We start from the raw sequence: 18,539 nt of genomic DNA on the forward strand, positions 1-18,539 counted from the left end.
ATCCTAGTAGCCCTTCTCTGTACCTGTTCCAGTTTGAATTCATCCTTCTTAAACATGGGAGACCAGAACTGCACACAGTATTCCAGATGAGGTCTCACCAGTGCTTTGTATAACGGTACTAACACCTCCTTATCTCTGCTGGAAATACCTTGTCTAATGCATCCCAAGACCACATTAGCTTTTTTCACGGACATATCACATTGACGGCACATGGTCATCCTGTGATCGACCAATACTCCGAGGTCCTTCTCCTCCTCTGTTATTTCTGACTGATGAGTCCCCATCTTATTACAAAAAAAATCATATTAATTCCTAAATGCATGACCTTACACTTTTCACTATTAAATTTCGTCCTATTACTATTACTCCAGTTTACAAGGTCATCCAGATCTTCCTGTGTGATATCCCAGTCCTTCTCTGTATTAGCAATACCTCCCAGCTTTGTGTCATCCACAAACTTTATTAGCACACTCCCACTTTTTGTGCCAAAGTCAGTAATGAAAAGATTGGTCCCAAAACTGATCCCTGAGGAACTCCACTAATAACCTCCCTCCAGCCTGACGGTTTACCTTTCAGTATGACCCGTTGTTGTCTCCCCTTGAACCAGTTCCTTAACCACCTTTCAATTTTCATATTGATCCTCCCATCTTTTCCAATTTAACTAATAATTCCCTATGTGGAACCGTATCAAATGCCTTACTGAAATCAAGGTAAATTAGATCCACTGTGTTTCCTTATCTAAAAAAATCTGTTACCATCTGAAAGAAGGAGATCAGGTTGGTTTGGCATGATCTGCCTTTTGTAAAACCATGATATATTTTGTCCCAGTTACCATTGACCTCAATGTCATTAACTACCTTCTCCTTGGGATCCATCCTCTATGATACTCACTCCTTGATAGGCTGGGGAATTCATCTGCAACACCATAAAATTCAGGACACGTGTTCTCCCTCCAAAATAATAGTTACACATAAATCTATTAGAACTCCACGCAGTTCGCAATGTGTGCTTCCACTTCCTGCCATTGATAAGAAACAAGACTATGTGAGTAAAGACTGACAAGATTGCTTGCATGTTTTATATAAATCGACAGGGAGGAGCCTGATCCCACTCCCTGTGCATCAAAGGCATGTAACTGTGGAATTGGTGTATCTGACACAATATCAATTTCTCAGCTTCCTACCTGCCAGGCTGTCAGAACATTAGAGTGGCTACATTAAGCAGGGAATTTTCTCACAATCACAAATGGGAACTAAACGACATGGTCCTGCAGAACATATTTCAACAGTGGGGACCCCTATCAGTCCACCTCTTTGCAACATTGCAGATCCACAAGTGCCCACAGTTCTGCTCGAGAGCAGTTCTGGGACCCTAGTCACTGGGGGATGCATTCCTCCTCAAATGAGAAGTGCCATTTCTGTATGTGATCCCATTGATACCATATTATTGAGGGTAGTAAACAAGATATGAATGGACAAAGCGAAAGTCATAGTGATAGCCCCAGCATGTCCCAGACAGATTAGGTACTCTTTCCTGCTGCAGGTGGCACTATATGCACCACGCACACTCCAGCCGGACCTTCTATTGAAGAATGATTGGCAGGTCCACCATCAGAACCTGGAAATACTTCACTTGAAGGCATGACTCCTACATGGTTCCATCATTACAAACTAGCCTGTTCAGTAATACTTGTTTAACCTGTTCCAAACGGTAGGAGGTCAGCCATATACCAGACTTACCTTCAAAAATGGATGAGGTTCGCTATGTGGTGCCAAGTCAAGCAAGTCAATTTCCACACCTCTGCTCTCGATATTGGACTACATCTTGAAGTTAAAAAACTTGGAACTATCCACTAGTTTGATCAAAGTCCATCTTGCAGCTATTAACACCTTCCATCACAAGATTGATGGCATGTCATTGTTGTGCACTTGATTACCAAACGCTTTCTTATGGGCATACAGAATGTTTACCCTGAAGTACGCGCACCCACATTGCCGTGGGACTTAAACCTGGTATAATGCTGCCTCACTGGGGACCCATTCAAACCCTTAGAGACATGCTATCTGATACATCTGTCAATGAAGGTAGCATTTTTAGTACCCATTACATCAGCCTGCCATGTGGGTGAGTTAGGGGCTCTAATGGCTCACCCACCTTCTACCATTTTTTTTCCAAAGACAAGGTCACCCTAAGACCACATCTGAGATTTATATCTAAAATATCTTTATCCTTCCACATAAATCAACCAATCCACCCCTGTATAATTTCCCAAACCTCACAAGATCACATAGGACTCAGGACTATATACCCAGGGCATTAGACTCTCACTAGAGTTCTACCTCAGTAGAACTAAGCCTTTCAGAAAGTCTCCAAGGCTGTTTGTCTCCACTACCAAATGCTCTAAACACTATGCAGTCACTCAGCGCTCAAGATTGAATGCACTGCTAGAGCTAACAGTGCTGTCTACACTCACTCATGCAACTCTGAAGCCCCTTCCATCCAACGTGGGGCACTGCTCTACAGTCACCTGAAGTTGAGCACCCATAGGGACATCACTCGAAGAAGAGAAGGTTACTCACCCTGTGCGGTAACTGAGGTTCTTTGAGATGTGTCCCCCTGTGGGTGCTCCACTATCTGCCCTCCTCCCCTCTACTTTGGAGTTCAAATTCCGGCTCTACAGTAGAGAAGGAACTGTGGGGGTCAGGTTGCCGCGAGATGGAGACCGCACATGTGTGACCTGGACAGGCACTGCTGCTGAAATTCTCCGATCAAATGCACAGGGATGCACCAACACCTGAAGTGGAGCACCCACAGAGGCATGCATCTTGAAGAACCTCAGTCACTGCACAGGGTGAGTAACCTCTTCTAGCTGAAGGGAACCTGTCTCTTGAAATTGCAGTACAGCCAAGTCCATTACTTTTCTGTGACTTCTGTAGGTTTTGTTTTATATACGTTGTAAAAATGATAATTTGAAAAAAAAATCATGGTGAGAAACTAAAATTACCACGAGCCTCCAGTAAATTTAATGAGGCCTTGAGTAGTCTTTGAAAGCTGTCATGTTTGCCTAATTAAGTGTAAATTATTCATAGTGCTGTGACTCACAAGTCATTGCTACGGCTACATTTTAGTCACGGGTATTTTTAGTAAAAGTCATGGACAGGTCACGGGCAGAAAACAAAAATTCACGGCCCGTGACCTGTCCATGACTTTTATTATATACCTCTGACTAAAACTTGGGGAGTGGGGGGGTATGGCTCGGGGGGTGCCATGGGTATTCGGGGGAGAACACGGGTGCTGGGAGGAGGGGTTGCCTGGACTGGGGCAGGTTCCCTACACGGCTCCTGGGAAGCGGCGGCCTCCAGCTCCTAGCTCCATGTGCTACCTCTGCTCCATCCCAAGCCCTGGTTCTGCTGCTCCCATTTGCTGGGAACCACGGCCAGTGGGAGCTGCGGGGGTGGTGTTTGCGGGTGGAGGCACCACGTGGAGATAGGAGCTGAGGGAGTGGAGTTCCTGTCACCCTTCCGGGGAGCCCCATCAGGTAAGCACCGCCCTGCACCCGAATCCCCACCACTGAGCCCTCCCACCCCCAAACTTCTGCTACTGCGGGCTGGAGGGGGGCCCCGAGACTGCCCCAGCAGCAGCCAGTGCGACTGCCATCGGGTTGCCTGAGCTGCTCAGGTGGCTCCTGGGCCAGCCGCATGGGTTGCTGCAGAAGTCACAAAGGTCATGGAAAGTCACAGAATCCATGACTTCTGGGAGCCTTAGTCATTGCTGCTAATTGGATTACCAGGAAGAGTTGGATTACTCTGTGTTATTGCCAGTTAATTGATTGCTACTGAAGTAAATACACTAAACACTATATAGAGCTCCTTTAAAGTCTTTAATTTATATTTGCAGGTAACACAGCAAGATGTAAGGAAAGAAAATCCTCTACAGTTTAAGTTCAGGGCTAAGTTTTTTCCTGAGGATGTATCTGAGGAGTTAATTCAGGAAATTACTCAGAGACTGTTCTTCCTGCAAGTCAAAGAAGCCATTTTAAATGATGAAATCTATTGTCCACCAGAAACTGCAGTTCTACTGGCTTCCTATGCTGTCCAAGCCAAGTATGGAGATTACAATAAGGAGATTCATAAACTAGGCTACTTGGCCAATGACAGACTTCTCCCCCAGCGGTAAGTGGGAAACTGCAGCTGCTATATGGATGCTGCAGAATTGTAAACGTGCTAATAAAAATGTTCTTAGCTTTTAAATCTGAGTATCTGTTTCTTCAATATTATAATTGATCTTCTCTTTAATGTTAAGCCATATGGTGGTGGCGGTTCTCTGAAGTGAGTGTTTGTTTCATTGGTGAAATTTAGGAGTAAAGGAGGAGATCATTTGGGCTTTGAGTAGTGAAGAGTAGGCATCAGAACTGTACAGTCCTCGTGAGAACTGAATTTTCTGTAACTCTTTAGCTCTGTCTTAAGGTAATTGCACATATTTAGTCAAGCAACTTCCTCTCTGTTCCCAATGAGTTAATATTAAAATGGTATATAATGCACATTCCTACCTCTTCTCTGAAATCAATGCCTTCTGTGAATAAATATTGGAACCATCCAGTTCGTTAATTAGTGTGGATTCCTTAATAGAGCTGGGCAAAATATTTTGAATAGTTTATTTGCCAAAATAATAAGTTTTGGTAGACCTGAAACTACTAGTGAATTTGATATGAATGTGCCAAAAAATGTTGAGAGGGGACTAGACACCATTCAGAAAATGATGGTGATGTCCACCTTATAACTTTTAGCCCAATGTTAGGGCACTCACCTGGGATGTAGGAGACCTGTATCCCTCCTCTGCCTGATGTGGAGAAGGGATGTGAACTTGGGTCTCCTACATTGTAGGAGAGTGCTCTAGCCACTGAGCTATGGAATTTGCTAGCGTTGGTCTCTCTGCCTCTCCTGTTGAAGCTGCTTCACTTTCTAAAAATAATTGAGTAGTTCTTGAAGCAGCGATGTGAACTTCTCCCCCATCTTAGGTGAGTGCCTTAACCATCAGCCTACAGATATTCTGACCCTTTCCCTAGCCCAGTAACTATGTATTATTGTTCATATACTCCAGGGGGAATTCTTTGCATGCACAGAATTTGTGTGTCTCACAGATTTCTTTGCTTCCCCTCAGAAAAATGATTTTCTGAGAGGGAAGCAAAAGGAAGCCACAAGAGCAGTCAGGCAACCCTCCCCAGAAGTATGTTTTGGGTACCCAGAGCAGCTAACAGAGAGGCAAATCACTGTGGGGCACAGCGTGGGACTGGGGAAGACCCAGCTGGTGGCTCTTACCTTTTGCGCTGGGCTCAGCTGCTAGTCCTGGCTGGGCTGGGGAGGATGGGATTTCCTCTTTCCCTGCATGGCATCTGGAGCGAGTCAGACCCACCCCCAGATTTCTCCCCCTGCTACAGGATGCTCTGCAAACTTCCCTTCCCTCCACCCCCCACTTTCTGCACCCATCGCTCCTCAGCTGCAGGGGGAGGGATCCCTGTACAGGGAGCTGCTCCCCATCTGCCTGACCCCCCTCATACCCAGACTGTCCTACCGAGCCTCATTCCCCTACATTCAGAACTCCCTCCTGATAAGCCTCACTCCCCCTGCACCTAGACCACCCTGACGAGCCACCTGGATCCCTTCCCCACTCCCCCAGTATCTGTACTCCACCCCTCCCTGAGCCCCAACCACTTTCACCTGGACTCCTATGCAGAGTCCCATTACTGTTGCACCCAGAACCTCCCAACAAGCTCCTGTGCATCCGGATCTCCCCCACACCTGGATCCCCCACTGAGCTGCCTGTGCCTAGATTGCCCCACATAGAACCCTCTCAACCCACACCTGGATCCCCCCACACTAAGCCCCTCCACACTTGCATCCTGCCTTGCTGAGCCTGCCTGCCCATACCTGGTGCACCTGTCACAGAGGGGCAGGCCTGGTCCTTGCGCTGTGTCAGGGTTGGGTGCAGCCTCACAGCTGAGTCCATGTCCTGGGGGAGAGCTGCACAGTGATCTCCTACCTCTGTGTGGCCTGTGCTCCCCAATGCCATGGTGGAGCTTCCACATTTGACAAAGTTTGCAGAATATTAAAATATTGTGTGCAATTTTTTTTTTTTGGCGCAGAATGACCTCAGGAGTAATTCATAGTGGCAACTCGTAGTTATTCAGAATGACAATGTTTCAGTCTCCTCAAAACAGATGTTTTTGATTCATCAAAATGTTCCACAGTTTTTTTTGATTGTTTGAGCTGAACAGAATACTTGTTCTCATTTTTCAGAACTACCAGTGAACTGAAAAAATCAATTTGCCTGACTCTCTTCCTTATTTCACATTTATTTTACGTCTTGAAATTTTTGATTTATTCTGGTACTACTTCCCCTTTTTTGTAAATTACGTGAAGTTACTTAACACTTATATAAAAACATATTTTTCCAACGAAATCTAAAAGCTTTCTCATAAAAACACGAGGCTAGACAAAGTTTAACAATCTAAAAAAAGAGATGTTCTTCTCCTGGTATCCTACCTAAAAATTTAGTGCCTGTTAAGATTGAGATTATAATATGGTTTCTGAGCATGACTATAGCATTGTGTTTTCCTGTACATATTAGCAATCAAAAAGTATTAGAACATGAATGCCCATAACTATAATATACAGTTATGTTAATGCTCTTTGTGTGTGTGTGTAGCACATGCAGATTCTTACTACTTCTACCTAAAACAGTGCAGTAAACAAGTGTGTACTTGGAGGTAATGTTCCTGTTCATGCCACCAAATTGGAGGACAGGAGAGTGCTACAAGCTGTAAGGTGAATAAAAATCTGAGTTCAGTTGGCTAATCAACAAACAAGCCAGGGTTTATTTTTAGTTACATGTTTGTGTGACATTGTCATGGGTACGTATGTTTCTCAATATCCCTCTACTCTGCCCGCTTTGTTCTCTTGAGCAGCCAGTTTCAAATGATATTTACATGAATTCTGCTATTAAAGTTTGTGGAAACTTTAAATTGTGTTAAAGCAAGCAACGAAAGTATGGTATGAGAGGGCAATGCCAAATGGGCCTGTGAAACGAAACCAAGCGTGTCTGTCTAATTTTAGGCTTTCTGTTCTTAATAAATAGTAGTTTCAACCTAGAAAATATGGAGCTACTAGGACTGCTCACTTGCAAGATTTCAGTGATTACCTAGGATATTTTTGGCCAGATTGGCACAGTCAAGGAATTTCATGCTTCTTCTCTGTATGTACTATAATGGGTTTCTCCAGATTTTGTGTTAAGTTCAAGGCCAGACTTAAAGACAATGACAAGGGACAGCTTGTCTCCCTGTACTTTTTAGACTCTTAAGCTATATAAACCATTTATGGTTTCAGATAATTTTAAAGGGCAAAAGAAAACAACCTACTGCCTATGTGTGCCCCACTTACATTTTGAAAGGGTAGGGATAAGAAGGTTGTTGGAGAGCTGGAGGTTGTATGTTGAGAGACAGTAAGTAAAAATATCAGACTGCTGCCATCTTAAATAGATTTTAAAAGTGTATGCTTAAATAGGTGTGTGCACAATGCATCCAGTTGTTTCTCTTGACCTAATAAAATATATTGTACATGCCCAGAATTAAGTTTTCAAATGCTCCTATTTTCCAAATCATATTTTTCCCCTGAAGAAGTAAAAGGATCTCTTTTAAGTAGCTAAAGTTGCTTTCAGTTTCCCATAATTCAAAATCAGCTGGCTGGATTTTGCTTTAATTTTTACAAACAAATTTATTTTGGGGAAGAGATCACTGTGATGGAAACCTTGTGACCTAAACATGAAATTCTAGTGTTTATGTCAGCATGTAAAAACCAGAAACTTAACAGAAAGTGTCTTTCAAGCATAATAAGAATGGCCACGACTGGAGCACACTGTAGTAAAGATCTGTTACTTAAATTGAAAGCTGTTTGGGGCAGAGCTTTTTTGTGTTTGTGCGCGCACCTGCGTGCATGTGTGTGTGTGGTGCCTTGCACAATAGAGACCTGGTGTGTATGTATTTCAAGAGTCCCTAGGAGTCTCAGCACATACTTATCTGACCATTTTAAATATTCTAATATTTAAAACCTTTCTCAAAAAGAAAAGCAAGTTTAAGTATGTTAAAGTTTATTTTGTACAAGAGTATAGCTTGGACAAGCTTACTACTCAGACTTTAAAGTATGGTACTTTAAAAAAAAAAACTCTGGTAATTGGATTGTTTGGTATCAGTTTTGTCTGTAGGTGAGCTCCTGCTGAAATATGCTTAATTTAGAATTCAGGCATCCTGTTTGTCTTAAGTTCAGATGTACTTTTTAACAGCCAGCACTGGAAACTCTGCCCTGGGTATTGTGGTCAAGTTCTGTTTTATTCTAACTTCTGTATTGTCACCAGCAAGGGTCTGTCCTTGAATTGTATTGTATGAATTAAATTATTGGTGTATGAGGCAAAACAGAATCCAGTTCACTCACCCATTATTGAATGGTGCTAGAAATGGGGGGGAAAAGGTAGTAAATGTTACTTTTGTCAACAATAAGGAAGAGCTGGAACTCCAGTTGAGCTGATCTCTTAAGTAAGATCACTTCTGCACTCCCTTGTCTGACCAGTCACCCTTTAAAACAGTTTCTACGGGAATGTTAAAAAAAAAGTTAGCTACGTGGACTAAAAGTGAGAGAAAACTTTCCATAGTTTAACTTTGAGAAGACATACAAACAATTTTTAATCTTAGTAACTAACTAATATAAACAAACAGTTCCTTATATTGTGCACTTGGTTTCTTGTGCTGCTATACCAGGTCATGTTGCTGTACTATTCTGATACGTTCTAACAGGTTGAAACACATGTCCCTGGCTATAGCTAACATGAGCAAACCTTATGTTTTAAAAACTGCTTGTGACATTATTAGTTTAAATCCTGAAACCTATTCTTGTTTCTTTTGCAAGTAGCCCCACATTCTCTGCCCACTAACCGCAGAACTGTTGGTTTAGTTCTAGGAATAAACTGAAAAGTTTGGGTGTATTTGTGGGTGTATAGAAGTTCTTTAATTCATGCTACAAGAGTTGGAAAGTTTTCTGTGATTCTGTATTTTGTATGGTTCGTTTTCAAACATAGTATTGTTATCCTACAGATTTAAATTGCTGAAGCTATGAATTAAAATTATGTATGAATGTGTTTGGGTAGGTATTGGCTTGTGTCACAGTGAAAGTTTAAAAACTATTGTTAAAACTGAAACTGCAGTGGTTTTTTTTCCCTCTAGTGATTTATTTCACGCATTTAGACCTCTTGGAGTACTTTGAAAATCAAATTTTATAAAGTGTTTATTAATGAAAATGCCAGTTAAATATTTTACCCTGAATCTGTTCAATTTTTTTATTTGGCATAAATATTATTATGTATTTGTTATAAGCTCTATACCTGAACTTATTTGTGTATTTTATGGTATTGTGTACTTATTTGTGTAATTTGTCAGTTTAATTTCATAGCAGCCTCTTTTATTGACAGTGTTCTAGAACAGCACAAACTGACAAAAGAACAGTGGGAAGAAAGAATACAGAACTGGCATGAAGAACACAGAGGGATGTTAAGGTAATTATGCAGAAATTGTCCCTTGTAGCTTAATTTTTGTGTGTGTGGGGGGGTTATTTCAAATTATTTTGGCTTTGTTTAACACTCCCTCCTTTCCCCCCCCCCCATCTAGGTTAGACAGGAAGGATGGCCTAGTGGATAGGGCAGTAGACTTGGGTGTGTGATGTTGGGCAAGTTAGTTATCTACCCTGTGCCTCCATTCCCCATCTGTAAAATGGATGTAATGCTTCCCTAGCTCACAGTGGTGTTTGAAGATAAAATTTAATGATTGTGAGAAACTTGATACTATGGTGATGGCAGCTGTATAAGTACCCGGATAGAATTCCAGATGAATTCCTCAAGAGGAATTAAATAAAATTATTAACTTGAAGTGTCAAATTTAGGCATTCTTTAGTTTCTCCACTCATGTACATCATTTATTTTTCATTTGTCTTAGTTCCGCTATTTTCTCTCATCAGGGAAGATTCTGTGATGGAATACCTCAAGATTGCACAAGATCTGGAAATGTATGGAGTCAACTACTTTGAAATAAAGAATAAAAAGGGGACTGAATTGTGGCTAGGTGTTGATGCTTTGGGTCTGAATATTTATGAGCACGATGACAAGTAAGTTGTTTTTATTATGTGTATTATAATAATAGTGTCCGAACAGAGATTAGGACCCTGTTGTGCTAGGCAGTGTACATACATGTAATAAGAGACAATTTTGTCCCAAATATGTTGCAGACTAAATAACACGAGAAAGAAAATTGGAAGAAGAGTTCTCTTGTGGAGGTTTTTGAATTCCTCTCCAACTAAAGGGGAATTTACTCCCATTTTGTGGGTTTCAGTTTGGACTTCCACATTTTGAAGATGTGGCTTACAAAGTTTTCTTTGTATGGATGCTCTCTGGGCTTCCCACTCTTGGCTTCAGTGAGAGTAAGAACAATGACCATATCGTATTAGTATGGCAGAAGTGGAAGAACTCTTTTAAAATAGGAAACATTTTATTTGTAATAGCTGCAATTAGAAGCACAGCTTATAGAACAAAGCTGCGCTGGTACAGAGTGTAATTTTTTTATTCTTCAAAGAAAACTGTTAATAGATTGAAACTTCTTGTTTTGTTTAGGAGGTCAGAAAAGCTTTCTGTCCACCCATTTCTCCTTTGTTCTCTTCCCCATCACTTCAGATATGGAAAGAATATATAATAAAATAACTCTTAAGGATCACAATACTAGCAAACAAAGTCGTCATGAATTTTCTAACTTGAACATTGTGAACTCAGCATCAGATAGCCAATACCATCTACATTCAAAATACATGCCTTCAAACTAATAAATGTAGTTCCTGAGAGTTTCCCTGGCAAACCTATATTGCCATTAGATGGCATTGTAGCTTCTAAGAGTTGGAGGAAATATTCATTTAGGGTGTTGAAATAGAAAGAAATACCCCTTTCTGATGTTCTGAAATACATCTTCATTTGCTAACTGCTGCTAGTGTTTGTAATTGTGATACTGGTAATATAAATGGAAAAGACTTCTAGTCCAATTGAGAAAAATATTCATCATTGGTGTAATGTAATGCACAACATGTTCCAACTATTTCTGGTAACAATTATATCCGAAAGTTTAACTGAAAACAATGCAGGGGATGAAGTTTAGATTGAGTTATGGGAATCAGTGTAGCAACTCAAATTGCACAGCTAACTTTAATCAAAATGCAAAATTACTTAAGGAAGGTGATTTAACTTCTGTCTTTGTTATAGTGACAGACTTTTGAGTGTTTCTTTTGTGAAAACAGTCACTCATTTTATAAAAAGTGTACTTCTAATTGTTTATAAAGGATCAATAAATTATTGATTTTTGTACCAGGCTTATAACACAAATAGTATGTGTTAAAGATTGAAGGATATGAGCATGTGAGTAGAAGGTGCTATAGTTAGTTATAAGGCAACTTTTGACTCCCTACGCTGTATAACTATCTGTAACAATTAAACATTAATTTAAACATCTGTTAACTATTTATCATTCCTTCATTAACTAGTTGGTAATGTAACCATAATATATAAAGGGTGACTGAAAAAACAATACAAAGTTAATAAAGATGGATTTAAATATTTGGTGGAAATACGTATATTTGTGCCTTTGATTAAAAAATAGCTTTTTTGGTTTTGTTTTCTTTTTCGAAGGTTGACACCCAAGATTGGTTTCCCTTGGAGTGAAATCAGAAACATCTCATTTAACGACAAAAAGTTTGTCATAAAACCAATTGACAAAAAGGCCCCTGTAAGTAAAGTCTGTGGGATATTTTTCTTTAGGTATGAGGATTTGTAGTTTGTGGTGTTTGTGTGTGTGTGAGTGAGTGTGTGTGCAGGCTGCTAGGGGCTGTGTGCTGAGAGCGAGGCTGAGCCCTGAGTTGGGGGCGGGGCTTACCTGATTAGGGGTCCTATATAAGGAGCCAGGCACTCAGGCAGCGGCACAGTCAGCTGCAGCGGCACAGGAGGCGGCGAACAGAGCGGCTAACAGGGGAGTTTCAGTGGGAGTTTCCAGGGGGAGGTTGCAGGGGAGACCAAGGCAGAGGAACCGGGAAGGCAGACCAGGGAAGAGGCAGCCCTGCGCTTGTCGGTGGCCTGCGGTGCGGTGTGAGGTGTGGATTGCCAGGCACAGAGTTGCAGCGCCACGATGGAGGCAGAGGCAGCAGGTGCAGACACACTGAGGATGACTGGGTGCGGCAGCTGCGGCATGTATATGGTCCTAGAGGGAGCACCTGAAAGGAGTTTCATCTGCATGAAGTGTCGTCTGATCGAGCTGCTGGAGGAAAAGGTAAGGGGACTGGAGATGCAAGTGGAAACTCTGGCTGAGTTTAGAAGGGGATTTGAGCAGATGATGGAACACAGACATGATGAGGCACAGGGGACAAGCTCAGGCGAGCGGACAAGAGCAGGACCTAAGGACTCTGAGGAGGGACTGCTGGGTGAGGAAAGTGGACGGTGGAAGCATGTCACTAGGAGAACCAGACAGAGGATAAGACGGGCCAGCGATGGACAAATAGAACTCAGGAATAGGTTTGCTGAGTTGGGAAATGAAGATGGAACACAGCGGGCTGCTGAAGGAGTAACGGCAAGGAAGAAGAGGCAAGCAGCTAGTCCTGCAGATGGAGGGGAGCAGTCAGTGGAGGCAACATCAAGTACGAGCCCTAGGAGGATTGTGAGGTCAAATACAAATCAGGAGGAATCACGGCCAGCTGCTGTGGGGGATAGACCGGAGAATCGCATTGTCACCAGGAAAAGGCAAGTCTACGTGATTGGAGACTCTCTACTGAGAAGAGTAGACAGGCCTGTAACTAGACCGGATCGGGAGAACAGAAGAGTGTGCTGTCTGCCGGGGGCTAAGATACAGGATGTGGACTTGAGCCTGAATACGATCTTAGCAGGAGCGGGAAAAAATCCGTTGATTATCCTTCATGTGGGAATGAACGATACTGCTAGTTACTCACTGGACTGTATCAAGGAGGACTATTTCAGACTGGGGAAGAGGCTTAAAGACATCGAGGCTCAGGTGATCTTCAGTGGGATTCTGCCGGTTCCTAGAGCGGGGCGACGAAGGAGGGACAAGATTATGGCGATCAACAGATGGCTCAGGGAGTGGTGTTATAAAGAGGGCTTTGGGATGTACGGTCACTGGGACGCATTTACGGATAGACGACTGTTTGCTCAGGATGGACTTCATCTCAGCAAGGAGGGAAATAGGATTCTAGGATGGAGGCTCGCCGACCTCATCAAGAGGGCTTTAAACTAGAAAGTTGGGGGAGATGGTTGGGAAATGTTCGGGAGATCTCCATGCCAGAACATAACCTGGAGAGGGAAGTAAACAAAGTGAGTGGGGATACCCTTGCGGCCCCAAGATTTGATCCAAGGAGGAATAGTGGAGTAGAAACCAGAGTAACGGGTGATGCTGGTGGCAGACAGTTTGTGCACGACGGGGGAAAGAATGTCACTGACGCCAAACGCCGAAAATTAAAAGGTTTGTACACTAATGCGAGGAGCCTAGGTAACAAGATGGAGGAACTGGAGTTACTCATGCGGGAAGTGAAGCCAGATATTATAGGGATTACCGAAACCTGGTGGAATAGTACTCATGACTGGAGCACGGGTATTGAAGGCTATGTGCTGTTCAGAAAAGACAGGAAGAAAGGCAAAGGTGGGGGAGTAGCCTTGTACATCAATGATGAAATTAAATGTAGCGAAATAAGATGCGATGGAATGGATAAGACGGAGTCCGTCTGGGCAAAAATCACGCTGGGTAAAAAAGCAACTAGAGCTTCCCCTGAGATAGTGCTTGGGGTGTGCTACAGACCGCCGGGATCGGATTGGGATATGGATAGAGACCTCTTTAATGTCTTTAATGAAGTAAACACAAAGGGGAAATGTGTGATTATGGGGGACTTCAACTTCCCGGATATAGACTGGAGGACGAGTACTTGCTCAAATAATAGGGGTCAGATTTTTCTGGATGTGATAGCGGATGGATTTCTTCATCAAGTAGTTGAAGCACGTACGAGAGGGGATGCCATTTTAGACTTGGTGTTGGTGAGCAGTGAGGACCTCGTAGAAGAAATGGTGGTAGGGGACAACCTTGGTTCGAGTGATCATGAGCTGATTCAGTTCAAACTAGATGGAAGGATAAACAAATGTAGATCTGCGATTAGGGTTTTTGACTTCTCGAGGGCTAATTTTAAAGAGTTAAGGAAATTAGTTAGGGAAGTGGATTGGACGGAGGAATTAGTGGATTTAAATGTGGAGGAGGCCTGGAATTACTTTAAGTCACAGCTGCGGAGACTGTCGGAAGCCTGCATCCCGAGAAAGGGGAAAAGAACCATGGGCAGGAGTTGCAGGCCAAACTGGATGAGCAAGCAACTCAGAGAGGGGATTAGACAAAAGCAGAAAGCTTACAGGGAGTGGAAGGAAGGCAGGATCAGTAAAGAAAGCTACCTTGCTGAGGTCAGAACATGTAGGGATAACGTGAGGAAGGCTAAAAGCCGCATTGAACTGGAACTTGCAAAGGGAATCAAAACCAATAGTAAAAGGTTCTACAGCCACATAAATAAGAAGAAAACAAAGAAAGAAGAAGTGGGGCCGCTATACACTGAGGATGGAATGGAGGTTAAGGATAACCTAGGCATGGCCCAACATCTAAACAAGTACTTTGCCTCGGTTTTTAATAAGACTAGTGAGGAACCTTGCGATGATGGAGGGATGATAAACGGGAATGTGGATATGGAAGTGGATATTACTGCAACTGAGGTAGAGGCCGTACTTGAACAGCTCGATGGGTCAAAGTCGGAGGGCCCGGACAATCTCCACCCGAGGATATTAAAGGAACTGGCGCGTGAAATTGCAAGCCCGTTAGCGAGAATTTTTAAGCAATCGATAATCTCGGGTGTTGTGCCGTATGACTGGAGGATTGCTAATGTAGTTCCTATTTTTAAGAAAGGGAAAAAGAGTGATCCGGGTAATTATAGGCCCGTTAGCTTGACATCTGTAGTATGTAAGGTCTTGGAAAAAATTTTAAGGGAGAAAGTAGTTAAGGACATAGAGGTCAATGGTAATTGTGACGAATTGCAACACGGATTTACTAAAGGTAGATCGTGCCAAACCAATCTGATCTCCTTCTTTGAGAAGGTGACGGATTACTTAGATAAAGGAAATGCGGTAGATATAATTTACCTAGATTTCAGTAAGGCGTTCGACACGGTTCCGCACGGGGAGCTGTTAGTTAAATTGGAAAAGCTGGGAGTGAATATGAAAGTTGTAAGGTGGATAAGGAACTGGTTAAAGGGGAGACTCCAGAGGGTCGTATTGAAAGGTGAACTGTCGGACTGGAAGGAGGTCACCAGTGGAGTCCCTCAAGGATCGGTTTTGGGACCGATCTTATTTAACCTTTTTATTACTGACCTTGGCACAAAGAGCGGGAATGTGCTAATAAAGTTCGCGGATGACACGAAGCTGGGGGGTATTGCTAACACGAAGAAGGACAGGGATACTATTCAGGAAGATCTGAACCACCTTGTAAACTGGAGTAATAGAAATAGGATGAAATACAATAGTGAAAAGTGCAAGGTCATGCATTTAGGAATTAATAATAAGAATTTTGGATATACGTTGGGGGCGCATCAGTTGGAAGCGACGGAGGAGGAGAAGGACCTTGGGGTACTGGTTGATAGCAGGATGACTGAGTCGCCAATGTGATACGGCTGTTAAAAAAGCAAATGCGATTTTGGGATGCATCAGGCGGGGTATTTCCTGCAAGGACAAGGAGGTGTTAGTACCGTTGTATACGGCGTTGGTGAGACCCCATCTGGAATACTATGTGCAGTTCTGGTGTCCCATGTTCAAGAAGGATGAATTCAAACTGGAACAGGTTCAGAGACGGGCTACGAGGATGATCCGAGGAATGGAAAAACTGCCTTATGAAAGGAGACTCAAAGAGCTTGGCTGGTTTAGCCTGGCCAAAAGAAGGCTGAGGGGGGATATGCTCGCCCTATATAAATATATCAAGGGGGTTAACGTTAGGGAGGGAGAGGAATTATTTAAGTTTAGTACTAATGTAGCCACGAGGACGAATGGGTATAAAGTGGATATTAGGAAGTTTAGACTTGAAATTAGACGAAGGTTTCTGACCATTAGGGGAGTGAAGTTCTGGAATAGCCTTCCGAGGGAAGTAGTAGGGGCAAAAGACTTTCCTGGCTTTAAGACAAAGCTTGATAAGTATATGGAGGGGATGTTATGATAGGATCGTTAATTTGGGCAATTGATCTTGAATTACCACCAGACAGGTCTGCTCAATGGTCTGCGGGGAGATGTTGCATGCGATGGGTACTGAGTTGCTGCGGAAAACTCCTTCTTGGGTGCTGGCTGGTGACTCTTGCCCACATGCTCAGGGTTTAGCTGATCGCCATATTTGGGGTCGGGAAGGAATTTTCCTCCAGGGCAGATTGGCAGGTGCCCTGGAGGTTTTTCGCCTTCCCCTGCAGCGTGGGGCACGGGTCTCTTGCTGGTGGTGTCTCTGCAGCTTGAGGTCTTCAAACCATTTTTGAGGATTTCAATAACTTGGTCCTGGGATAGGGGTTGTATAAAATTGGATGGGTGGGGTTCTGTGGCCTGCCTTGTGCAGGAGGTCAGACTAGATGATCAGATTGGTCCCTTCTGACCTATGAGTCTATGAGTCTGAGTCTATGATTTTAAATATGATCTAACTTGCTCTGACACTTTTGCATAAGCGATAGCCTTTTCTGCTGTGTAAAATGGCACCAAGGACCTCTCTTAATTACTTAGACGTCTCAGTTGCGGAATAACTGGTAATCAAAAAAATGTTCATTTTAAAATATAGAGAATATGCAATTTTTATCTTGTTCTTGTATTATCCACATTTTGGATGTTGTTTGGATGATTTTTGGATATTTTTCCACTAATACATTTACTAGTGCAGGTTGGACAGCTGCTGTACAATAAAGTTACATATCTGCTTTTTTCAAGTTTTCTTACAGCTTTTTGCTGCTGTCCACCACTTCAGCATCTTCCTTCTGAAGTATAGGTTGGGGCACAAAATGAAACTTCATGAATTAGCCGAAATATTAAAGTAAACAATAAATATTCTCCCACCGTTTTCATGAAATTGATAGTTCTTTCGGTTGGTAGTCCTGTAGATCAGTGGTTCCCAAACTTCTTACTAAGGTGACCGATGAACTGCTTTTTTTAAGTGTGTGTGTGTGTTTTTCACCCAGGGTCCACATTTGAGGGTTGAGGTTCCAAAATCATAGGCCAGCATCCTTCTCCTTGCCCCTATGAAGGGGCACCACAACCCTAATCCCAGCCCAGTGCAGAGGGGAGGCCTATGGGGTTTGAGTCGGAAAGCAGGTCCAACCCACACTCACTTCACAGTGGAGGGGTGGCTGGGCCAAACTGAGTGGTGCTGTGACCCTGTAGATCAGGTTGCAATGGCCAGAGCGGGGAGCTGAGCCCAGCCATGTAGGACAGGAGCTTCCATTGTAGGGTGAGTGCAGAGTAGGATCACTTTCCCCTCATCCCCTGGGTCTCCTTTCCATGCCAGGCCCATATCCATTTTATAATCTTCCTTCAGCTCACTTGTGGGGATCGGGAGACATCATTTGGGGAACACTGCTGTAGGTTTCTGCCATTGCACTGGCCAGAGATAAAATGTCAAGTTTGCGGTAAAATTATATTTAATCTTACAAATCCAAACATATAACGTATTGATTTTAGCTTAAATTCTAGATTTGTTGACTGTAGGAGCTGCACTTTAATTAAACTTAAAATATTTTGTTGCTAGGATTTTGTTTTTTATGCACCTCGTCTGAGAATTAATAAGCGGATTTTGGCACTGTGCATGGGAAATCATGAACTGTACATGAGGAGGAGAAAGCCTGATACAATTGAAGTGCAACAGATGAAGGCCCAAGCTAGAGAGGAGAAACATCAGAAACAGTTGGAAAGGTATGACATTAACAATCTTCTGTGAACCAGAATAAAGTACATCTAAAGCATTTTGCAAGAACATGGCCATGGAATCACAAAGTACCTGGGGTTCCAGAAGGCAAAACTCTGCCTGTCCACTTCTGAATATGTAAATTAGATCATGGATTGTTATGGGTCATCTGGCTTTAATAGAAAACCTTTTCTTTGTCAAGTAGTGTTTCTGTGGGTGCTTCACTCTCCGTGCGCTTGCACCTCAGATAGCAGATTTTAGGGTATGCTGAGGGCATGCCTGATTCTTCTGGGTTTAAAAGTTGCCTTTTGTGCTGAGAGGCTGTCCCAGTCAGTGTGTCCGTTGTCTTGGGGAGTCGTGTTCCCCAAAAGTGTAATTTCTGCCTAAAATTTAAAGAACCAGAAACCAGAAAGAACCAGAAACTTAAACTGTCTCCTTATGATGGAGGGTTAGTTTCAGC

At 42.8% G+C, this 18,539-nt stretch overlaps 1 protein-coding gene across 2 annotated transcripts in view; it reads left to right on the plus strand.

Annotated features, from left to right (window-relative positions):
• The window catches only part of RDX (radixin), a 100,213-nt gene that overhangs the window by 61,862 nt on the left and 19,812 nt on the right, over window positions 1-18,539 (plus strand). For both annotated transcript variants that reach the window (XM_050928005.1, XM_050928012.1), the window contains exons 5-9: window positions 3,898-4,172; window positions 9,514-9,597; window positions 10,056-10,202; window positions 11,764-11,860; window positions 17,924-18,087. In XM_050928005.1, coding sequence (XP_050783962.1) covers window positions 3,898-4,172; window positions 9,514-9,597; window positions 10,056-10,202; window positions 11,764-11,860; window positions 17,924-18,087 — 767 coding nt within the window. The remainder of the gene's footprint in view (window positions 1-3,897; window positions 4,173-9,513; window positions 9,598-10,055; window positions 10,203-11,763; window positions 11,861-17,923; window positions 18,088-18,539) is intronic.

This window comes from Gopherus flavomarginatus, chromosome 1 (assembly GCF_025201925.1).
Source record: "Gopherus flavomarginatus isolate rGopFla2 chromosome 1, rGopFla2.mat.asm, whole genome shotgun sequence".
NCBI classification, from domain to species: domain Eukaryota; kingdom Metazoa; phylum Chordata; order Testudines; family Testudinidae; genus Gopherus; species Gopherus flavomarginatus.